Source organism: Lolium rigidum, chromosome 5 (assembly GCF_022539505.1).
Source record: "Lolium rigidum isolate FL_2022 chromosome 5, APGP_CSIRO_Lrig_0.1, whole genome shotgun sequence".
Taxonomy (NCBI): Eukaryota; Viridiplantae; Streptophyta; class Magnoliopsida; order Poales; family Poaceae; genus Lolium; species Lolium rigidum.
The window spans coordinates 246,116,940-246,142,707 of NC_061512.1; the positions used below are offsets into that span (position 1 = coordinate 246,116,940).

General features: G+C 43.6%; 1 protein-coding gene across 1 annotated transcript; it reads left to right on the forward strand.

Annotated features, from left to right (window-relative positions):
- The first annotated feature begins 21,455 nt into the window (after nucleotides 1–21,455).
- LOC124654027 (peptidyl-prolyl cis-trans isomerase CYP21-1-like) lies at nucleotides 21,456–25,483 on the forward strand. The gene is made up of 7 exons (XM_047193066.1): nucleotides 21,456–21,685; nucleotides 22,419–22,494; nucleotides 22,619–22,666; nucleotides 23,829–23,852; nucleotides 23,942–24,124; nucleotides 24,896–24,971; nucleotides 25,055–25,483. Exons 1-7 carry the CDS (start codon nucleotides 21,611–21,613, stop codon nucleotides 25,218–25,220), a joined length of 648 nt encoding a protein of 215 aa, XP_047049022.1. The 5' UTR covers nucleotides 21,456–21,610; the 3' UTR covers nucleotides 25,221–25,483.
- Nucleotides 25,484–25,768: the final 285 nt, after the last annotated feature.

The following is a 25,768-nucleotide window of genomic DNA, read 5'->3' on the forward strand; positions in this document are numbered from 1 at the left end:
GTCAGGCTTCCTCTGTACATAGTAGAGTAGGGATTAGGGTAGATCTGTTGCCATGGCTACTGAGCTTCATGCTCGTTTGGGGTGAGCAGCCAGGGGATGCGAGCCTCACCTGGTGGCTGTCGGCGTTCGTCGCCGTCTCTGCGGTGCTCAGGAGGTCTGAGCCGGAGGCGGAGGTGGTGGACGACTCCGGGATCCCGGCTAATAAGCTCGTGTCTTTGCAGATCGACTGGCCGAGGTTGGAGCTCGGGCGCTGCTGTTCTCGTTCGTCTCGGTGGCGAAGAGAAAGCGGTCGTCCAAGCGAAGATATGTCTCGGTTTTGATCCGCAGATGGGAAGAAGAGCTCCTGCGCGGGCAGGGACTCCTCTGGACTGGCTTTGGCGACCTCGTCTCTGCATCTGCTACTGCGACGACCTCTCCTGCAGCTGGATTCATGGTGACCTCCAAAATCCAATCCAGCTTGCTTCTTGGGTGGCGCGGCTGGTACTCCGGCTTCTTCAGGCTTCGCCGGATCTGCTCCTCGCCCCCTCCTTCAACCTCCGGCGGGAGGCCCTCTTCACCTTGCCATTGGACGGCAAGGACGCGGCTGGCGATGGTGGCAAATGCATCGCCGGCGAGGTCGGGATTGGCATGAGGACCCGATGGCGTTTTGAAATTTATTCTAGGGTCCTTTGTGCAAATCGGAGGGACATGGTTGTAATTTCCTTTTCATTCTGGTCTTTCCTGCAGTATTGTAAAATTTTTGTTTATTAATGCCAGTCCTGGGACCTTCGGGTCCCTTCCCCCGTTCAAAAAAAAAAAATGTAGTTGTGGGACAGTGGGATACCTGGTACTGACTTATATTTAACTTTATTTTACTGTACACCTTTTTTTCTTAGCAAATCCGGATTTATTATCCCTATCGAGTGGATTATTGGCAGCAATGTTACCGTTCGCCAAACTGAACGAAGCGTCGTCGCTCGTGGATTTATTTTTGTTCATTTTATAGTTCATAATCCATCCTTAACTTAGCTTTTGTCTAAATACGCACGTGTATACACACTGATATGGAACATGTCTAGGTACTTTCGATGTAAAATACTCTACATATTTTTGATGTGAAATACCTGGAGGCTAAAGTGGTATTTAAAATACATTATCAACAAATAATTGTACTGGAAGTATTTATCGGAAAAGGTCACTCCCTTTGTATATTTGTTTTAAGGTGTGGTGGAGGCTATCCTGTTAATGCTATATAAGGCATAGAAGTTCCGTAGGCCATGTTTGTCTTGATACCCCGTGGATTAGGCCATTCTATTGAATTTACCTTGAATTAGAGCAAAATCTTAAGAAAACCTGACAAAATCATGCTACTATTATGTTTCAATGCGCCTCTTGTTCCAAATTTAAAAGATAAATCTATGGAGATGGCCAGACATTTCTCCCTTAATTATTTCCGAAAACTCTAATTATGCCACATATGTGTGGTACTTCTCTAGTATTTTTACAACTTGATTACCGTGGATTATGCATGCGACTAGCATGCGATACAAGACGAAATACTATTTTTTAAACGAAAGCAAAAAACTTTGCCCCAATCTATTAATTAATGAGGAGTTTTATAAAAAAAATGAAAAAAAGGCATACAACCGGCTTTGCTCTCCAGACATGATCTCACTGAACTTCTTAGCACCCACAATCACCTAGAAGCAGTCTACATTTCAAATTCCACATCATTACTAAAGGCGGGCAAGCTTGTTGTTCAAGACTCCCGCATTCCTTTCATTCCAAACCTTCGAAGAGGTGGGCAAGGTGATGGAAGCCAGGCATCTTTGTGATTTCGGTGTGGATCCTTCCGACACTCGGGGACTGCTAGCACACGAATCTGTTTGCCATCAAGCTTAAAACGGTTCTTAATGGGCTTTAGCTTGTGATTGATAATACCGCTTCACACATCATTGTTGAGTCTGACTGCTTGACAGTGACTGAAGCTCTAGGAAAAGAAAGCCCTAACAGATCTGAAATTAGCATCATTGTCAAGGAGTTTAGGAGGAAGAAGCCTCTAGACAGATTTGTGCAGATTTCCAAAGTTGATCGATGCTGTAATGAAGTGGCACATGGGCTTTGTCAATTCAGTCGTAGAGAGTTGAGTTGTGGCGTGTTGCCGGGTTCGGTCCCGACCTGCGTGTCAGGACGACCTGGAATGATTGTAATCCAAATGTTATTGTTTAATCTATATATATAAAATTTCAAAAAAAAAACGGTTCTTAATGAAACGCCCCGACATGGAAATAGATCTGGATGAAACCGCCCATATTAATGTTATCATCTTTCATTGTTAAATACGTGGAGGTGAAGTATTCAAAACGCATTGGTAACCGATAGTTAAACTTCAAGTTTATTAGAAAAAATAATTATATCTAGTACTGAAAGTGTCATGGCTGCCACGATTTTCAAGCTATTGGATGAAAAAGTTCTTGTAGGCCAAATTTGTCTAAGTAAAAACATAACATTTTTTTATTAGACATGAGGAGGCACCTTGTTATCCCATGAGGTAATTAAAAAGGGTATTAAGGTTTCACCAAAGGATTGAGATATTATATCCAAGTAGAGATATAATTATTAATTTTAAATATCGTTACAGCCCTGGCCTAAATGATCAAACCATCGACATAACTAGAGGAGGCGAAGCGCCATTCCATACAACAATGAGGTGGCATTGTGTGTTGCGCAAACTCATGAACAAGAAAACTGTGTATTGTCTTTATGTGTCAACACGTCATCTCTTACAACATATTACCGAAATTCGGTGTGTCCTGGAGAAGCATATAAACACAATGTACACAATATAAAGCTAGGGATTATTTCCCTTTCAGAACAACGATGATTTCGTTGTAATGATGTGAAATCTGTTATATGTTTTATGGTTAGTTTTTGTATTTGATGAAACAAAGAATTTGCCATCAAGCGTAAAACGGTTCTTACAATCAAACGGCCCGACATGGAAAATAGATCTTGATGAAACTCTCCATATTAATGTTACCATCTTTCAATGTAAAATACCTAGAGGGTGAAGTAGTATTCAAAACACATTATTAACCAATAGTTAGACTCGAAGTGTATTAAAAAAAGTAATGATTATTCAATATTTAAAGTGTCATGGCTGCCATGATTTGCAAGTTATTGGCCGAAGAAGTTCCGATAGGCCAAATTTGTCTAAGTCAAACCATAATATATTTAGATCACCAGCCATTCTCCTTTGTGGACAATGGAGGTGTGTTGGCATCTAACTTATAGACCCTCTTTGGAAAAGAGTTTTGCGGCTTACTCGTCACTTTGAAGCGGTTAGCTCCGAATATGGCAAGGAGTACTCAAAATACATTATCAACGAATAGTTAAACTAGAAGTATTTGGAAGAAAAGGCTACTCCCTATACTTATTTGTTTTAAGGTGTCATGGCTGCTATCCTTTTAAAGTTAGTGGCCATAGAAGTCCGATACACCAAATTTAGCCAAGTCAAAATAAAAAAATAACATTTTTATGACACATGAGCAAGGATCTTGCTACCCATGAGACAATTAAAGAAGTCATTGAGGTTCCTTGAAAGGATTAAACTATTCTATGGAAGTTGACTTTAATGTAAGCAAAGCTTAAGAAAATCTGACAAAATCATACCATCTACGGCCCTAGAGATAACGTATAGTTACAGCATATATTTTCAAAAAAATTCTCAAAAAAATATACACCTTATATTTAGGAATGTTTAACGTGCCTAACGTTCTAGGTTTAGAAAATTAACCTATAGAGATGAGAAAATACATTGGGGACGTACTTTCAATTCAGTCTTGGTGGTCCACTACGACAAACCGCAAATATTTCTAGCATTCTGGGAGATTTGGAATAAGCCTAACGCGAGAGTTTCCAAGAATAAGCATGACACTCCGCCGATTATTCTCCAAGAGGTAAAAAAGATGAGGCAATGTTTTGGGTGATTGCGACACGAGTAATTTAATTCCGATAGAGCAATCGTGCGAGCTAGGCAAAGCATTTGCCCCCCCTTTTATTAAAAGAAAAAGGAAGCTGGTGTGTACGTCCTTTTGATAATCATGGATTTATTATATAAGCTGCTAGCCGTGGACACACGATGCATATATATGAAACGGTACCATGGGAGGGTAGTACCATCGGCCGTGACGAAATAAGAGGAATTTCCGATAAACAACATCTAGTCAACCCCGTTGGACATTGCAACGATCGACGGACGGCCGGGGTTGTCCCTCTCTCGGAAGTCACTGAGAAATCATAAAGTCGTAAACAAAAGCATGCTTGGCTTCCCTGGTTTAGCACTGGCCCGCCGGCGGCTTGGAAACTGCAGATCAGCAGATGTTTGTCCATATGCAACCGTGTGCTACTCGTAGAGCGAACAATAATGTGTCAAGTGAAGCGCGTGAAACCTGTATGTAGTTTGCAAGCATTGCTAATCTGACATATATCACCTCATTTCTATGTACGGGTCTTCGTCAGTACAATTCGTGAATCTTGTGGAGAAAAGAAACCGCGCGCGTATGCATCGTCCACGTCCAAGGTCGTGTATGTGGATCGTGGCCACGCTGCCGCACACGTACTGACCTGTCGCCGGTTGTACTAAGCAACGTTGACACGCGGAAACAATGGATCGTCGCGGCCAAGGGAGGAGCGAGCTGATAGCAACGTACGGTAGGAAGAAGAACAATAAGAAAAAGTGCGGTGTAAGGAATGAAAAAATGAATGGGAAAAAGCTACCCTAAGCATAATTTGCTACAGTTCATAAGCTGATTTCAAGTGTGCCACGAAACGATGCTGCATTGCAACGCATGATTGCAGAGATCTGCTAGAGTTGCTACTACTCCATTTCAATAAATTAGGATTATGTTTGTTGTAAAGTCAACATAAGGAAAGTTTGACTAAAAATAACGTATGTCTTGTTCAATGAATCTTTAGATGGTTATGAGGGTGGTTGTACCTCAGCCCACCAGAGTTCAAACTTAGGTTTGACATTTATGTGTCTCATAAAAGCGGAATTTCATTCGTGAGGACCGATGTTCACGTCTATAGCAAGATGTGAACGTCTGTACTGTGTTTTTCAAAAAAAAAACTGAGATAGTATTACAAATTGAAGAAAATAATTTTCCTAGATTAATCCCTGGTGTATTTTCGGTCCCATCTAGATAAACAAAAGAATGCACCGCGGCATATTGTGTTGCAGAGTGTGGATGTTGTGCTCGAGCAGACAGAAGCGAGGGACCCTCCTCCAGGCATGCTGGAAATAGAACCTAGAGTTCTTTCGGCGCTCCACAAGTCGGCACCAACCCAGAGTTCTCGGTTGCCATCTACTCCTCGTTCGCGGCATTAATCCGGGTGCATTTCTGAATCAACAAAAATCATATCATACCCAAAAAATTGACAAACGGAGGTAGTTGCCCCATGACATTTCAATAAGATAAATGATGCAACTTCATCAAAATCGCGAGTAGGAGCCCTCAAACCCATGTGGGAGAAATGCACCACCCCCACCCACCCACTAGGCCACACCTTAGGCTGCTCCACCAATGAAAATCCTACACTAGTAGGATTATAATAACTCTAGAAATCTCGCAGATCATTGTCAGGCTCTCATGCATGTGCATAGAAGTTTGAAAATCCATGTCAGACTCGTGTGAACCATCCGATCCGCGTGATGCCGGTACGAACTTCCTCACCAGTATGTGCATAGAAGTTTGAAAATCCATGTCAGACTCGTGTGAACCATCCGATCCACGTGATGCCGGTACGAACTTCCTCACCAGTGTGTTTTGTCCTCTCCCATCTACCCCCCTACACATATGCTCGGAGGCTGTACTTTCTGGTACTTAATGTAGCATTGTCATAGCTCCTAAACATTTTGAGTTTCAACTTGAACATTTACGTGTCTGTAGAACTCCACCTTCTCAACATAATGTTTTCTTCCTGAAAAAATGGTTAATTTGCTTTGTGAAGTGAAAGCGCCGCCAGAAATAACTTGTGAAGTGGAGCGTGCGATAAAGCTGTGGCTTGCGAGCATTGCTAATCTGATATCACCTCGTTTCTACTTTCTACTGTAGTACGGTTCTTTCTCAGGACAATGCGTGAAACTTGCGGGGGGGGGGGGGAAACCCCGCGGCGCTCGATGCAACGTCCATGTCCGATAGAGTAGTATATATACGTGGTTCGTGGCTTTGTGCACCTCTCGGCCTAGCTACCCGTGCTGCCGCACACGTACGTACCTGACCTGTCGCTTGTTGCCGCGGTCGAAACGCGAAAACCATGGATTGTCGCCGCACGAAACGGGTTGCTTTAGGACGTACGTCAAAGATGTGATGTCGAGTTTATCTTGAATTCATCTTCTTCATTTGTCAGCGGGGCATATATATTCTGGTGAGGAATATTTTGCTTGGGATCATCCCTCTTGAAAATCGAATGGCTGCACCGCAATGGCATATTATTCCGCTGCGGAGTGCCGACTGCGGACAACGGGCGCTGCGCTCGTGCGCAAGGGAGGGACCCCACCTCAAGGCCAGGCTAACCGGCAGGTATAGTTGGAACTACGGAGTAGCTAGGAGTGTTAACCATCAGATACAGCAAGGTCCCAGCGAGCTTGGTTAAACTCTGACCATGAACTGTTTAAGGCTAGCCATAGTGCTAGTATCATAGCAAGTATCATGCACATTGGTCTCACAAAAATGCTGATGTTGCAACTAATTAAGGAAGAGAGATAAGATTAGAGTAACATAGGTAGATACTCGTATCATAAGCGCATGTCACGAGAAAAAGTTAATGCCAAACAAATCATGTGCATAAATTTGCATTGAGATTCTAAAAAGCAATAAATATAGCATGACTATGATACTACTTCATGATACTACCCACTATAGAGATAGTACCATACACAAGTATTATATGCATGATACTACTACATGATACTTACCACTATGGCCAGCCTAAAGCGATATGCATGCATTGGTTTATTTATTTAACTCGAGAAAGACAAAGTGGTCGAGTGGCCGGGAAGACGACGGCCACGTGTACGTCTGCCGGAACAGGCAAAGATATCGCCGGACGATTTCACCGGATGGACAAAACGGCCTTACCGTTCCCGTGGGGCCAACCTTTTCTGCCTGAAGAACCGCGCGTGGCCTTTCAGCGATGCACAACTCCTCTGGGCACCAACAACCAAAAATCGATGAAGATGTACGTGGGTTGGACGCGTTAAAAGTAGCACCCAGCAAAAATACCGTGGCGGACGTCGCGGCCGGATCGCAACGCCATTTTGTACAGATGCATTCCTTTCCCTGTCTGCTGCATGCCATGCCACGGTACCATCCTTGTTGCATCGTCGTGCCATCGTATTCCTAAACAAATTACTCTCCGTCTCACCACCACCAATCCAGGTGGAACATTAATTTCCTACACGTAGTACTGTAGTATATATAATGTTTCTTCAATACTATAGCCACCAAGCCGTACCAGTAGTTTACAGCTAGCGTGAGTGCGTGACACTCGCGGCAGACGCGCCCGCTAACTAGCTTTTCTTGCATGTGTGATGTGCCCAGTAGGCCAGTACAAGTATAACGTTCGTTGAACCAAGTAGTAGCGACAAAGTTGTACCAACTAGCTTTCATGTCGTTAAAAAAAACTACTCAGCTTTCATGTCATGTGCCGCTTAACCAATAAAATTACGGGAGTACGATCAGTCCATAGAATATTAACATAATTGCATGTTACTTGTTTGGTGTATGTTACTATGTCAACTTCCAAATAAAGTTCCAGGATCCAGGTCACGAATTAAGGGGTGCATGCATCTTTGTTTCTGGATCGATGTTATACATACTATGTTACTTCCTCTGTTCACAATTACTTCGTGTTCTAGGTTTCTCTAAAGTTAAACTTTATAAAATTTAACTGAATATTTACGGAAAATATCATCATCTATGAGACAAAATTTATTGTATTGAAATCGACATGAAGTATACTTCTACATTATATGTCTTTGGTATGACGAATATTGACATAATTTTTTATATCTTTGATCAAACTTTACAAAATATGATTTTGACTAAACATAGAACATGAATTAAATAAAAATGGAGGGAGTGTGTCAACTTTGAGAACTTTCCTATGCATCTGATCTGAACATCATTTGTGAACTGGTAGGAGTAGGTACCTCCCACGAATCAAATACTCCTAGTGTACACACTCCTAGCAAGCCAATCGAGCCAGAGAATCTCTTGATGCTACACTACGCAACTTTGTCTGATTAGCCAGCAACCCTCTGACAAAAGCATTGACGGCTCAAACCGCACCGTGCACTGTCCCATTGATTGTGAACTTTCCTTGATGTCGATACGTCTGCTTGACGCGCTGGTCAGTGGTCACGCCCGCGCGGTAGGCTATCACGGTCGATCGTCTGCTTGGCTCCTGCTTGCGCATATCTTATCAGACTGACCGGTACGCGTCGGATCTGATAACCTATCAAAGTTTTTGCACAGATATTTTTCCTCTCTGTATTATGTTCCCGACCGTGAGATCGTAGGAAATTCAACTCGAACTTCTCTTGCGATGCACCCAGACTTGACGCTTGAGCTTGAACGGCCGCCATTGTTTTGTCCCTTCCTTCTCGGCCGTTTATGTGTGCAAAAGAGTAATAATACTTGTCCACTTCGTCTGACTATTAGGACCAGCACACAGTAACAGTCGGTGTCTGTCACATGGTGTGCCATGCATGTTGAGCTAGCTACGGTCACTCGGATGGATCGGCAGGCTTGACGCACGGCCGACCTTTTGCAAAAGAACTCGAGTTCTATTAAACTAATTTACTCCGTACTTTACTCTAGGTGTTTCGATAAACGATGTCACCTACTCCCTCCGTCTACAAATAAGTGTACATTTGAGTTTTTAGATAAGTCAAACTTTATTAACTTTGACCAACTTTTTAAGAAAAAGTAACAACATTTATGACACTAAAGTACCATCACTAGATTCATCTCAAAATACAGTCTCATAATATAGTAATTTGATGTCACACATGTTGCTACTTTTTGGTAAAAAATTGGTCAAAATTGTTAAAGTTTGACTTATCCAAAAACCCAAATGTACACTTATTTGTGAAACGGAGGGAGTACTACCAATGTGCTCAAGTAGGACCGCGAGGTACACGACGTACTACTACACAAGCACAACCAGCCAATCATAAAATAAATTGGACCACGAACGTGCATGCAATGCACACTGTGTACGATTACGATTACGTCGACGAGGATATATGGTGCTCCATTTGCAATCCAGTGAGACAACCGAACCTATAGTTCAAAACCACAAACTTATTTTCGAGGAGTGCAACAACTGTGCCTACTCCTGCGGCAACCTAGCGGGATGTCTACAACTAATACACAACCATTAGAAATTACTGCAACAACTGTGCCTTATTTAGTTGCAAACTCAGTGGTGACAACTGCAAGTAAAACACAACTAACAGAAACATTTTTAAAATACGTGGAACACCTACAACCGCTATGATTGCAAACTAGTGGAGGAGGGCTGCAACTCAAACACAACCAACAAGAACTCAACACAAGAGTTCATTAATTTGTTCGTTCACATATTTGCCAAGTTATATCGAGAGATTAATTAAATTGTTACTTCACATATATGCTGAGTTGTAATTGGGCATGGTATATATATTATTGTTTCTCAGTAGCTAAGTTACAGTGCAAGTTAATACTTCACACATGTGCTAAGTTGCAACACATCAATTAGAACACAACAACCATGGAAATTTTCAAGGATTCCAACAACTGTGTCTCTTCTAGTTGCAACCCAGTGGTAGATGGTTGCAACTAAAACACAATCATCAACAATTTATTTCAAGGGCTAGCAATGTCGACTAATTATTGTGAAGTTGCCCATTATTGACTTCAAGTTGCCTACGCATATGACTAAGTTGTGTGCCGTTCGTTAATTATAATTACATTCTTCCTTGCTAGTAAGTTGCCTACCTTAGAAACCAAGCTACAAACGATAGTCAAAAGTAATGCATGCAACTAGCAATACAAAGAATCATAACGGGACAGCTGCCAAAGTTAATGGCTATAGTTGCTATATGAGTACCTATGATACTATGTTGGGTACAAAATATATAGAGAAGTAGTGTAACCAACTCTTTACACAAAGTATCTTTTTTTCTGAACACCTGAGCTGCTTTAAAAAGAAGTCCATCGAAATGTATACAGATGGGGTTTGATTTCGAAGAGCTTCTCGAGAAGCTCAACAGTGAAAACAATTAGCGATTCTGACACACTGTTTAATAGTTGTGACCTTTTAAAATTTTATTTTGGGTAAATTAAGAAATGAATGAATAGTAGCGTTTACTTTTTGATATGCTCAATCTGGCATCTTTATAGCGCTCCTAAACATTTTTCAGTTTCAGCATGAACATTGACATGTCGGTATAACTCCCCCTTCTCAACATAATGCTTTTTTTTTTGGAAACATGGCTTAATTTGCGAAGTGAAGTGAGATGAAAGCGTCAGAAGTAACTTGTGAAGTAAAGCGTGCGAAGAACCTTAAGCTTGCAAGCATTGGTAATCTGACATGGTCTCATTTCGGTTCTTGGTCACTAGCTACAACGCGTGAATGTTGGGAGGAAAGGAAACCCCGCGGCCGCAACGTCCATGTCCGAGAGAGTAGTCTAGCTACCCATGCTGCCGCGCGCACACACACACACGTACTGATCTGTCGCTGGTTGCCGCGGTCGAAACGCGGATTGTCGCCGCCGCACGAAACGCGGATTGTCCTGTTTATCTTTTCTTCGTTGCTCCAACCGATTTTATGAAGAAAATGAGGCCTCGATTTATTTCTTTGGTTCCTCAGCGCGGCATATATATCTGGTGCAGAATATTTTGCTTCACATATTCGGAAGGAATGGCTGCGGCGCTGCAGAAGCGAGGGATCCATCTCCAGGCTAGCCGGAACCGTCAGTGAACTAGCCATGCATCTCATCTGGCAGGTATATCTAGAACTAGGAGTGTTAACCATGAGATACAGCAAGGTCCCAGCGAGCGTGGTTAAACTCTGACCATGAGAGCATCTCCAGTCGCGTCCCCCAAAGCGTCCTCCAAAGGGATTTGGGGGACGCCGGCCAAAAAAACGTCCTAGTCGCATGCCCCAAAGGCCGCTTCGCTCCGGACGTCCCTCAAATATTGTCCGGCGTCCCTAGCCCATCCCCTGTGTATAGAGTCTCCATCAGGGACGCCGGACACAGTTTTTACACTTGCTTTTTGTTTGGAGGTCGCGTTTGGGTGACGTGGCTAGAAATGGACCTTCTCCAAACGAAAATTTCGTCCGGACGTCCCCCAAACGAAAATTCAGCGCTATTGCCGGACGTCGTTTGGGGGACGCGACTGGAGATGCTCTGACATGTTCAAAGGGATCGATATGCATGCGTTGGATTATATTTATTTAACTCGAGAAGATAAAGTGATCGAGTAGCCCGTGGCCGGTAAGGAAGACGACGGCCGCGTCGAAATATCGCGAGACGATTTCACTGGATGGACAAAACGGCTTTACTGTTCCCGGCGGGCCAACCGCGCACGCGTGTCCTTTCAGCGACGCACAAGTCCACTGGGCACCAACAACCAAGAATCGATGAAGCTGTACGTTGGATATATGCGTTGAAAGTACTACCCAGCAAAAATATCATAGCGCGCGATAGCGGACGTACTCGATGAAGCTGTACGAATTCGTTCTGCCATCCTATTCCTAAACAAAACACTACTGTCCGTCTCACCAACACGAATCCAAGTGGAACATTAATTAATTTCCTACGTACATGCATCATGCATGTGGCTAGTTTCCTAGTTGTTCTTCATCCGTCCATAAATAAGTGTATACGTCGGATTTTCAATATAAATTATGGGATGTGGCAAAAAATACATTAGGAAGATGCAAATCAATATCTCTCTTCTTTCATTCTTTCACCTCCAATTATCTAAGTGCATGTGGAAATCAAAAAAAAAACATGTGATGAATATTATTGGGTTTAATTCTCGTGCGATGAGAAAGAAGCATTTTTTCCTACTTTAATGTACATCTTTTTGTGAACAAAATCTTATTTGTGAACGGAGGGAGTATAATGTTTCTTCAATACAATAGCCACACCAAGTTGTACAAGTAGTTTTACAGCTCGTGCCCTACTCGCGGTAGACGAGCCCGCCAGCTAGCTTTCCTGCATGCATCCATGTGCCCAGTACAAGTATAACGTTCGTTGAACCGAGTAGTAGCGACAAAGTCGTACCAACTAGCTAACCAATAAAATTACGGGAGCACGATCAGTCCATAAAATACTATTAGCATAACAACATGTTACTTGTTTCTGGTGCATGTTACTATATGTCAACTTCCAAATAAAGTTCCATGTCACGAAGTAAGGGGTGCATGCATATTTGTTCTGGATTGATGTAATTTTTTAAACAGGGGTAGATCCACAAGGGACCTAGAAGCTTCATTTCATTCCATCCACGGTGGAGTACAACTTACATCAAGGACTAAGAGAAAATGAAAAGTTACAACCAAGTCCAACTTTTTTGCACAAAGAACCCTAGAATAAAACTGGAAAATGCAATTGAGTCCTGCTCCTTCTCCACCTAGCTGAAGTATGACGACATAGCCAACCGAGACATCACCGGGGACAAAGCCACTTGCAATGAGACGGCGGGAGCATGTTGCACCAGCGCAGAGGGGCCTCCGCAATGGCATATCAGCCTCGAGGTTGAGAAACACTATCAGCCGTCGGTCGCATGACATCGTAGACGACGATTGAGGTGGGAGTGGCCACCCTTCAGCCATATGCAACGACAGCGTAGCCGTGGCTGTCGTGGATGAACTCCCAGGAGTAGCTTCCGAACTCCCTTGCCGCAGATCCGCCCCACAGTCAAGCATAGCCTGCAGAACACCCTTCCCAAGATCACCACAATTAGAGAGAGGATTCTTCAGACCAAATCTAGCCGCATCAGATCTGCAGAGATAAGGGTTTTTTATTTGCAGATGTTGATATTCAGTAAAAATTTACAAAGTTTAACTTCAACTAAACCGAGAACACAAAGTAGTTTAACCTCTTAGGATTGGTCGGCAAAGTCACCAACACTGTCTTGGGGCTTCCTCAGAAAGCCTCCCCACCCCTCCCCTTTCCCTTGAGAGCCTACCGGAGAGAGTCGGGCGCTCCCATGTCGTCCCTGCCAAAATTGCTGGCATGAGATGGGCTAGGAGAGATGCCAGATGTAGGGCTGTAAATAGTAATTTCTATAGAAGTAGTAGCAGGTGGATTTGGTGTGATGAATATTGACATAATTTCTTATATTTCCAATCAAACTTTACAAAATATAAATTTAACTAAATCTAGAACACGAACTAAATAAAAATGGAGGGAGCGTGTCAACTTTGAGAACTTTCCTATACATGTGAACATCATGTGTGAACTGGTAGGAGTAGGTACCTCCCACGAATCAAATACTCCTGGCAAGCCAAATAGCCAATCGAGACGGAGAATCTCTTGATACTACATATACGCAACTTTGTTTCATTAGCCAGCTACCGCCTGACAAAAGCATTGACGGCTCAAACGGTACCCTGCACTGTCCCATTGATTGCTAATTTTCCGTGATACCGATACGTACGGCGCACATGCGGTGCGTGGTCACGCCTGCGCGGGGTAAGCTATCACCGTCGATCGTCTACTTGGCTGCTGCTCGCCCATATCTTATCAGACTGACCGGGACGCGTCCGATCTGATAACCTATCAGAGTTTACGGACAGATATTTTTCCTCTCTGTTGTATGTTTCTGGCCGTGAGATGGTAGGAAATTCAACTCGAACTTCTCTTGCGATGCACCTAGACTTGATGCTTGAGCTTCAACGGCCGCCATTGATTTGTCCCTTCCTGGTTTGTGCGTGCACAAATATAATACTACTATCTCTGTTTATAAATAGATGTACTACATACTATTAGTTATCGTTTTGTCTAAGTAATCAGACCAACACACGGTAATTCAAAAGCAGCCGGTGTCAGTTGGTGTGTGGTCAAGGTAACATTGATGTTCTCTCTAGCGTGTTGGATGGATGATATTGGCACACTTGACGCTTAACCTATGCTCGGCCTTTTGACCTCGCTCGGTTGTCGAGTCAAAAAACAACTTCCTCTGATCATAAAAGGATATTAAAAGTTTATTCAAATTTAGATGTATTTATACATTAAAAACATCAAGATATATCTATAAGTAGATAAATATCCCCTTAAAAGAAAGATAGAAAAATATACGATACCCTTTTTATGAACAGAGGTAGTAGTATATAAAGTAAAAAAGCATAACTCATGCTCCACACTATTATTACTGTTTTCACAAAAGCCAAAAAATTATAGAGATAGCTTGTTTTCCGACGCCTGATTCAGTCGCTATACTTGACGGATTACCACCATCAGTACGGTCACTGTCAGGTACTACCAATGTGCTCAAGTAGGACCGCAAAGTACGCGAGCTGCTCGCACGACCAGGACCAAAATCGATCATTACAATTGGACCACGAACGTGCATGCAATGCAATGCACTGTGTACGTACTGATCTGCTTATGCGTCGATCTTATCCGACTCTATAAAACATGTGCGCATTCTGTCTCTGCCGTACCTATTAGCTAGAGTACAGCTAATCAGCGGGTGATCACGCGAGGAGAGACGATCTAGCGAGACTCGTGACTTAGGGCATCTCCGATCCAAATCATCGACTCAAATGGTCTATTTTTGTCATGTGGACCGGATGCATCTCGCGGCCCGGTCGGCTCAGATAGAGCGTCCAGCGGCACCACGGCGCCGCCACCCATCCGGTCCGGGCTGGTACATTTTGACGATGTGGTAAAACAAAACATGGCATAAACTAAAATTTTCATTCAAATTTCGTTATAGGAACGGTTTGAATGGAAGCAACTAAAAAATCCTACTGCCCTCTGTCGGCAGTCGCGATGACCCAACTTCGCCGTCAGTCTTCGCGGTGGTCGACGGTTTAGAGGCGGGCCGCTGTATCAACATTAACCGTCACCTCATGGTGTACTCAGCATTGAGGGCGAGATGCGCATCTTCGCGGCGGCGTTCCTCGGCCAGGGTCCGAGCGTTTAGCTCAAGGATCCTCTTTCACTCGACCTCCATGAGGAGCCGACCAGCCTCCTCGGTAGTCAATCGCTCGCGGGAGACCACCATGGCGCGCTGGAGAAGCTGCTGGTCCGCCTGTTGTAGGATGCGGGAGGCGTTCCTCTGGTCGTGCACCAACTGGTAAGACTCCAATATCGCCGCCTGCTGCGGGGTCGGCGACTAGCTCCTGCTGCCCCTCTTCGGCTTCCCGTTCCGTGTCGACATCTTGCTGCGTGTTCAGGAGGATTGATGGCTCCCAAGTGAAGAAGACCAATTGTAGTACTTTTCAATAAGAAAGGTTGTCGAACCCACGAGAATCTGAAGGTATTGGTTAGTGGATTCGACAAGAAAATAATAATAATAAAGCCATAGTTTTGATATTTTGTGTGTATAGTTTGCGACAAAGTAAAATGATGAAAGTAAATTACAGTATGTAAATGCTCTCAATGAGAGAAAGTTCAATCTTCTATGCAGCAAGACAAGCTTAAATTGTGTGTTCTTATATGAGACAAATGTTACCGAGGGCGGAATGGATTTAGCAGCATTAGAGTTCTACACAACATGGTAAATATTTTGTCAAGTTTCACTCAATTAGGGCAGAGCCTAAATTAGGTGCAACTATAGATATGAGCAAACACACCCCTTATGATGGGTCCTAGCCATTTTCGTGAGTAAGTATAGAAATCGTTAAGACATAAATGTCTCACCATAGCAATAAAATCATTTGTTCCCGACATAAACCCCGCTAATGCAACTCATAGTATTGGAAACCGGTTTTTGTCAGTCTGTTCCTTCCAACACACATTTATTACATTAACGTGCAGCCCTATGAGTCCATATAGCTAAACTAATATGCAGTCGACGTTCACATAAAACCATCATAAAACAACACAAAAGACATACATTTTGATGAAATATTCATTGCACATCAATACATCATATAAAATCATAGCCAGATCATCATATACCCCCATGAACATGGGGAACTTCTCACAAGTGTCAAACATAATAGAAACCAGAGGCATAATGGTTACACCAGAATCTGAATATATAATCTCTCCATCAAATAAAGATAAAGTACCAATTAAAAACATGCAATATCACTAAAAACAACATTCGGTGTTCAATTCAACATAAACTATGAGGGGGATAAAGTCGATCTCATAGATGGAGATGGTGGTGATGATGGTGCTGATGGCGATGTTAATGGACATGCCTCGCCCCAAGACAAGGAGGAGTGTTGATGTCGATGGCGTCGATTTTGTCTTCAGCGGAGGCACCGGAGCAGCAAGATCTGCCCTCTCCAGGAGTAGGAGAGGACTTTCGCCTCCGTCGCTGTCTCAATAAATATCGAAAAAATATGGTTTAGATTTTTGAGCGAAATGAAGGCTCTGGTATAAAAGGGGTCCGAGACATGCCCGAGGCTCAAACAAGCCTGGGTGGCGCGCCCAAACATGTAGGGAGAGCCACCTAGTGTCGTTTGTCCCTCATGGCCACCCACACATACTTTTTTCGCTCACGGCCTTTATCCGGTGAAAAGCTGATCAAGAAAATTTTTCTTGATTTTTAGATGTCCAGAACATCCCTGAAACAATAAAAAACGCAAAAGGAGGTTTTTTTTTGCCTCCAATGATTTAAATACCAATGAAGTGGATTTTGTAGGAAAGTCCCAGAAATCATCTAAAAATGCATAAATAATGGTGTATGATGGCATATATCAATAAAAACTAAACATATATGTAACAATAATGATGATGTAAAATGCACGTATCAAGGATGGACTCCGCTATGTCCGAGATAACTAAGGAGAGGTGACACCACATCTCCTTGTTAAATCACAGGACATGTCACAACCACATCTACCAAGTTATCGCCGGAGAGGGTTGCTGCCCTCTCGCTCCGGGCCATGGAGTGCCGATCCTGCCAGCGGACAAAGAGTGACGATAACAAGTCACGTGTATATGATAGGAGACCGTTGATACACCTCCCGCCAGCATCATAAGATAGGATATGAAATTGCCCACCGAGCGAGACCAACAGATACCGTAGCTCCACAACGACACCCCCAAAACGGTAATGACGCAACACGCCGCCGCCGTCGAGACATAGGCGGACAAGGGTTTTCACCCGGGCATGGGGAAGGTTACAACAACGACACTCAATTTTGTACCTCTGGAGGTGGTCGTTTGTTTATAAAGACACTCATAAAAAAATATCAGGTCCGAGATCAATTTGTTTACCAACCACACGTTTAGAAACGTGTATATATTTGCACTACTTTCCACTGGTTGTGTACCCTCCATGCTTCACACAAGATAGTTTCACCGCCCTAAATGATTTCTTCTACACGTGAACGCTAACGGTTAGCATAGCAATGCGTAAGGAGGGAAAAAAAAAGATGATAGGATGAAAATAGGAGACACTGGGAATGAAAAGCTTAGTGCAACAGTGAAATGGTGTACTCCATCATTAATTTGTTGCTACCGTAAGCGACACTATTGTACTGCCGCGCAGAGGGAAGGATGGTCGTGTCGTTAGCTGGTTTGGTGCGTGTCTTAGTCCATCGCCAACTCGTGGTGACCACTCTCGGTTACCGAAAGAATGTTTTTCATAAACAGAAGCTTGCTTGTAGAATTAGCAGCAGTTTTCTGCAAAAGTGTGGAGGGATGAACACTAATGTCAATCCAATCTGGACACCGAAGCTAAAAACATATATGTGTCAATGTGTGCAATGCCACGCAATTGTGAAGTGGTGTGAGTACGTGCCACGAAACATATCATCTACTTATTCCTAGCAAACAACCGACTGAGATCAGTGTACATCCTATTGATTACGAGCTTCCGTGATGCCGATTCGTATGGTGCATATGTGTGGTCAGCGTCGATCGTCTGTTGGCTACTGCTCGTGTTCGATCAGATAACTTGTCAGAGTTTTGGACATAGTCAAGCTCATCATAAACTTGTAGGAATAAAATTAAACTCAAACTTCTCTTACCCTGACGCTTGAGGTTGAAGTGCCTTCATTCCCGCACACGCAGTTTGTGCAAATTTGTACTAAGAGTTGCAGAGATTTCTTCGTAAATAAACAAGGCTAGGAACATCACACATTACGTCCAAAACAGTCGATGTACAATCGTTGTCCCTTACAGAACCTAGATGATTCCCTCGTGCGTTGCTGCGGCATTTGTTCTAACATATTTGCTTAACTTTAAAATTTTCTTAAATTTAAAATATTCTTAACTTCAAAATTTGCTTGAATTTAACATTTTGAAATTTGAACTTTGTGTTCAAAAAAGTTCAGAATTTTCAAAGAAAATATAATTTTTTTTTTAGCTTAAGAAAATATAAATAAAAGACAGAAAAACGAAAACCGACAAAAATACAAAGAAACCTGCGAACTTCTGGTCCCCCTCTGACTTTCTGGAAGGTTCCGGGAAAAATAAGATGTTGGGTCTTCGTTTCGTCGAATTCCGAGAATATTGCCCGAACAGCCTTTCTGGAACAAAAAACAACAGAAAACAGCAACTGGCCCTTCGGCATCTCGTTAATAGGTTAGTTCCGGAAAATGCATAAAAACATCATAAAGTGCAAGCAAAACATGTAAGTATTGTCATAAAACAAGCATGGAACATCAGAAATTATAGGTACGTTGGAGACGTAGCAGTGGCGGCTAGGGTTTGGGAGAGAGGCTGGGGTTTGTGTGTGAGAGGGACGATGAGAGGCGGCCCTTTTATAGGCCGGAGGGAGGCGGGGGAGCGGTGGTGCGCATTAACGCCGGCACGCAGAGCTAGGCGCGACGGGACGCGTCGCTGTGGGAACTGCACCGTCGCTGCGTCGATGCGGGAACTGCACCGCCAATAACTTCCGTCGCGAGGTAGGCGACGGTTAGGTTAAAAATTTATTGTGCCGCTGACGAGTCGGCCCCGCCACTCCCCGCCTCGCTTTTCGTTGTGTCCGGCGTTCCCGGTGCGTCCCCTGTGGGACGGGGACGGGCTCGGGGCGCCGGACACCGTATGGGGGCGCGCCGGACAAAAATGGGCTTTGAGGGACGCGGCTGGAACGGTTTTTTTTGTCCAGCGCGCTCAAATCCCTTTGTGGGACGCTTTGGGGGACGCGGCTGGAGATGCTCTGAGTACGTGCTCGAAAGCAAATCGTCTACTTACTCCTAGCCAACAACTGACTGAGATCAGTGTACATCCCATTGATTGCGAGCTTCCGTGATGCCGATTCGTATGGTGCATATGTGTGGTCAGCATCGATCGTCTGTTGGCTACTGCTCGTGTTCGATCAGATAACTTATCAGAGTTTTGGACATAGTCAAGCTCATCATAAACTTGTAGGAATAAAATTAAACTCAAACTTCTCTTACCCTGACGCTTGAGGTTGAAGTGCCTTCATTCCCGCACACGCAGTTTGTGCAAATTTGTACTAAGAGTTGCAGAGATTTCTTCGTAAATAAACAAGGCTAGGAACATCACACATTACGTCCAAAACAGTCGATGTACAATCGTTGTCCCTTACCAGAACCTAGATGATTCCCTCGTGCATTGCTGCGGCATTTGTTCTAACATATTTGCTTAACTTTAAAATTTTCTTAAATTTAAAATATTCTTAACTTCAAAATTTGCTTGAATTTAACATTTTGAAATTTGAACTTTGTGTTCAAAAAAGTTCAGAATTTTCAAAGAAAATATAATTTTTTTTTGAGCTTAAGAAAATATAAATAAAAGATAGAAAAACGAAAACCGACAAAAATACAAAGAAACCTGCGAACTTCTGGTCCCCCTCTGACTTTCTGGAAGGTTCCGGGAAAAATAAGATGTTGGGTCTTCGTTTCGTCGAATTCCGAGAATATTGCCCGAACAGCCTTTCTGGAACCAAAAACAACAGAAAACAGCAACTGGCCCTTCGGCATCTCGTTAATAGGTTAGTTCCGGAAAATGCATAAAAACATCATAAAGTGCAAGCAAAACATGTAAGTATTGTCATAAAACAAGCATGGAACATCAGAAATTATAGGTACGTTGGAGACGTAGCAGTGGCGGCTAGGGTTTGGGAGAGAGGTCGGGGTTTGTGTGTGAGAGGGACGATGAGAGGCGGCCCTTTTATAGGCCGGAGGGAGGCGGGGAGCGGTGGCGCGCATTAACGCCGGCACGCGCAGCTAGGCGCGACGGGACGCGTCGGCGCGGGAACCGCACCGTCGGCTGCGTCGATGCGGGAACCGCACCGCCAATAACTTCCGTCGCGAGGTAGGCGACGGTTAGGTTAAAAATTTATTGTGCCGGCGACGAGTCGGCCCCGACACTCCCGCCTCGCTTTCGTTGTGTCCGGCGTTCCCGGTGCGTCCCCTGTGGGACGGGGACGGGCTCGGGGCGCCGGACACCGTATGGGGGCGCGCCGGACAAAAATGGGCTTTGAGGGACGCGGCTGGAACGGTTTTTTTGTCCAGCGCGCTCAAATCCCTTTGTGGGACGCTTTGGGGGACGCGGCTGGAGATGCTCTGAGTACGTCTACTTACTCCTAGCCAACAACTGACTGAGATCAGTGTACATCCCATTGATTGCGAACTTCCGTGATGCCGATACGTGTGGCGCATATGTGTGGTCAGCGTCGATTGTCTGTTGGCTACTGCTCGTGTTCGATCAGATAACTTGTCAGAGTTTTGGACATAGTCGAGCTCATCATAAACTTGTAGGAATAAAATTAAACTCAAACTTCTCTTACCCTGACGCTTGAGGTTGAAGTGCCTTCATTCCCGCACGCGCGGTTTGTGCAAATTTGTACCGAGAGTTGTAGAGATTTCTTCGTAAATAAACAAGGCTAGGAACATCACACATTACGTCCGTCCAAAACAGTTGATGTACAATTGCTGTCACTTACCACAACCTAGATGATTCCCTCGTGCGTTGCTGCGGCATTTGTTCTAACATTTTTGCTTAACTTTGAATTTTCTTAAATTTAAAATTTTCTTAACTTCAAAATTTGCTTGAATTTAAATTTTTGAAATTTGAAATTTGTGTTCAAAAAAGTTCAGAATTTTCAAAGAAAAAAGACAGAAAAATGAAAACCGACAAAAATACAAAGAAACCAGCAAAGAACCAAAAAAACCCGAACCAGAAACTAGAAAAGATAGGAGTCACGGCAATGAGCGATGAATAGGGATTGGCCACGGCAGCGATGAATAGGTCTTGTTGCTTCTGGACCGTTGTTTTGCGTTGCTTCTGGCCCATAGGCCATAGGCAAGAGAACCTGCTGAAGTGGAGGCCCGTTCTACGGAAGCGGAGGAAAGCGTCTGCTTCGTCGCCGATCTCGCCTCCGCCGCGAGTCTCCCCCAACGGCGAGCAGATTCGCGCCGAACCCGCCACGATCTTTGATGCGATAAGCTCTCTACCGCCTCTGGGTTCGCGATGCTGCGGAAGGTGGCCGCCGGCTTCCTCGCCTGCGCCGCCCTCTACCTCGCCTTCTCCTACCTCCGTCGCGAGGTACGGCTTCCCGCTCTCCTCATTTCGGGAGTTTCCAAGGGTTGATCTGGCTGGGATGTGCTGTAGAAACATGCCTTAACCTGGTGCGGCTGTTGCGTGCTCTGTTATTCCGTTCTGGTTTGGTAGCTTCTGTTGGATCCTAGGCCTGAATCTGGTGCAGTAACATATGCAATGTGGTGTCACTAAGTATAATCGTTGCCATGTAGTAGTTTCACCACTGAATCAGGTTGTAGTGCAGAATACTGAAGTAATGCATCGAGATGCCATTCGTGGTTTCAGTCTTCTTCTTTGGTGACTCGAGTACTCTAGTAGTTTTACCACTGAATCAGGTTAAGCTGTCGTTTACCAGTGACCATGAGCATCACCGGCTGCTGCATGATTAGAGCATGATAGCTAAGAAGATGTCGAATGTTATAGTGTCATAGCCCTAAGGTCTTGCGTGGGCTTGGCCCCGTGGGGAGAGTCGGCGTTGCCCTGTGTTGTTTGTGTTGTATGGTTTTCCCATGGGTTTCCGCTAATTAACTGGGCACCTTCTTCTTAATTAATGGATAAGGCTTTAGCCTTTGTTTCAAAAAAAAAAAAAGAGTTGCCATAGCCTTTTTCTGCTAAATCTGCACAAAATCTGTCACATGTATTGTTGTCCGTAGCTATCGTAGTAGTGAGCCAGTGACTTGTGAGGTGTTGATTCAGGATTACAAAAGATTTATCATCTCTTCTTTATCATGTTGCGCAGAGGATTACAGAGGTTCAGTTACCAGCGGTTACTCATAGGGTATACCTGGATGTAGAGATTGATGGTCAAAATATAGGTACCTCTTTCCTTACATCATTTTTTTGGATGTTGCGCCGTTACTTGCATTGTTAGTGCACATATTAATGAGCTTTAGAACAGTTGTCTGGCTGCCCTAATTATTGTATGGCTCCCTGTTGCAGGTAGAATTGTTATTGGTCTTTATGGGGAAGTTGTGCCAAAGACAGTTGGTATTTTCACACCCTCGTCCTCTCTTATATGCTTGTAATTTCGTTGTTTAGTAGTTCTGTTTAGAGTGGATGTACAGTTTTTGGTTCTTCTGCCTTTTTGTTTTGGTGTTCGTTTTGCAGGATCTTTTTCTTAGTTTCTTTTCCTCTTCTCATTATTTTGGTTTCAATGTTGGTTTAATAGACCCCGCCTTCTCGGTTCTTTCTTCTAATATGAATTTGATGTGCTTAGGTTCGTGTTCGAGAGAGGAAAGAAATAATTTCTTTTTAGCCTATGCCTCTTTGGGGATAACAACATAGCAAGAGATTGTATGATTATCCTGTTCTGTTTGTTGTGATTTTAAAACTTTTGTAGAAGTTATTTGTACTATAGCCTTGCGCCCCTCAATAGATACTACTGAGATGAATCTGCATGCCTATGCCTCAACCCTGTATGCCTCTGTCCAATGCTGCTCTGCAAATTTCAATAAAGCTCTACGCCCTCCATCCCATATTATGGGACGGAGTACTAGTTAGCACGTCTTCCCTTTTTATCATTTTACTAAGATTTCTTTGGATATATGTCATGGGCTGGCTGGCCAGATGGTTGAGAATTAGAGCGGAGGTAGTAGTTGTGAGAGACCGGAGGGCGCGGCCTGAAGTTCCGCCGACCTATGGCTGGGAAGAGGGATGAGAAGGGGCGCCCAGGGCGCAGGAGCAAGGAGATGAGATATTAGATTGATAAATTTCTGCTTGCTTTATTGCTCAACGTGGGGTGGACTTATATAGCCCAGTTATAACTTGTAGTCTAAGAAAGAAACTATCTATTTGGAAGTAGCAGGAAAACCTTCTTCGGGACGAACCTTTCCACTTTCCAAAACCTGACACTAATAATTTAAAAGGAGCAAGCAATACATACGTATCTACCTAAAGCCTAAACTCCTGATGCATCACGTCTTGGAGCTGGAACCTGTGGTTCTGGAACAGACCTCCCCCTCCGCTGGAACTTTTTACCCCACATGACAATATATTTAAGGAAAAAGGGTCATCAACTAATACTATCCCAACTCTCTTACAGCTTTCAAATATCCTTCCAAAAGAAACTATTTAGTAATATGTATGAAGAATATCTTTCCTCTATGAAGTTTGTTGCAGGCACTGATTTTTTTATTGCTGCACTTTGCAGAAAATTTCAGAGCCCTCTGTACAGGTATTCTTCTTCCTTGAATTATTTTTGTATTTTCTTCCTTTAATTCATTGAAGTTATTGATCCATATTGTACTTGGTTAATTATTGCAGGTGAAAAGGGTGTTGGGGCCAATGGTAAATCTCTTCATTATAAAGGAACACCATTTCATCGAATTATCCCAGGTTTCATGATTCAGGGTGGTGACATAATTAGAGGTGATGGGAAAGGAAGCGAGTCTATATATGGAGGCACCTTCTCAGATGAGAATTTCAGTGTGAAACATACGCATCCAGGTCAGATGTTCAACCAGTGGTTCATTTTTTTCCCAGTTTTTATTTTGCCTTTGATTGCCAATTGTAAACAAACTTAGCAACACAATTATGTTCTATGAAAACAACCAATGAGAGATCATTCCTACTTGGGCTATTATTCTTCTGTTCTAACCTCCATACGTACTATAGATTTGCATGAATGAAGTCGAATTTAAATGTTTGTTTGAGATAATCTCATGTGAATATTATTTTGTGAGCTCATCTGGCAGTTTAAAAAGCCAATGTTATCAAGAAATAGAAATTCCTTCTCCTAAGTTCAGGCGACTGATTTCTCGGCCTCAACCTAACCAAGAAAAGTGAACTAATAAGACTTTGGTGTATCAATGAATGTGGCCGGTCAGCACTACATTTGGTGCTAAACGAAGTTCCAGATGTGTGGAGCCTTGGTATTTTGGAAGCACCTACAAGTTTTTTGCTAGGTGTTTCAGCTCTCATGTGGCAAGATTGACCATAACTCGCACGCTATATTGTACAATTGTAAATATGCAAAACACACCAAGCAACGGTTCTATGTGTTAACATGACCTCAAAAGTTCCATTCTAGTTGAGTACTGGAAATTTGGCTGGAAATGGATGTGCACATGGTCGCATATCTGGATATGCTTAGGTGCATCACTGTTCCCTTTTACATGCTGTTTGATCTTAAATATTCTTTTGGCATGTTCGGACTTCTGTAAATACCTGTTGTTAAAGTTGCAGTTGTGATTCTATGTCTACCTTGCGATCTTGCAGGTGTTGTTGCTATGTCAAATTCTGGAACCGATTCTAACGGATCCCAGTTCTACATAACCACAATCAAGACGAGCTGGTAAGTTCCTTTACACCATATGCCAGCACTCGGCATTGATCAATCTGGAAGGTAGACAACTTCTAAAACGTTATACAATGCAGGTTGGATGGCGAGCATGTCGTCTTTGGCAGGGTGATTCAGGGAATGGACTACGTGTACGCCATTGAAGGTGGTGCTGGAACTTACAACGGCAAGCCGAGGAAGAAGGCACTGATCACTGACTCCGGAGAGATACCCAAGGAGAAATGGACCGAGGAAATTCAGTAGACTCCTTGGTAATTTGGTATGGTATGTTGCTCCTGGACATTTTGACACCACGTATCTCCGTGACCGGTCTTGTCCGCTGCCCTTCCCCTTCAAGCAAGACTGATAAAACGTTGTACATTGTAGCCAGTGTATAGTCTGTCGAATCCTAGTGTCTGAGCTTGTATTCTAGCAACACAAAAATTGGAACTGAATCTATATGCCCTAGCCTATGCAGTGAAATACCTGAATGATGACCGGAGCTATCTACCCTACAAATTATTTCTCGTGTTTGTGTTTTGCAAATCCCATTTCATTTGCCTTGTGCAATGCCCGCTGGGTGTCCTCGAGACAAAGCTTGAGGATCTGGCATCTGGGTTGTTTCTGTCTCGGCTGGTCGCTCAGTTAGCCAGTTCCTTAATCAACTCAAGCAAAGTGAAGGGCATGTGTCGTGGTCTCTCCGCATAGAGGATGCCCATGAGCAGCTGGCGGAGCGTACCTTGATTTGGCCGCTGCCGGTGCAACAGAGACTTCAAATCTTCAATTCACAAGAATTCTTGTGGCATTGGTGT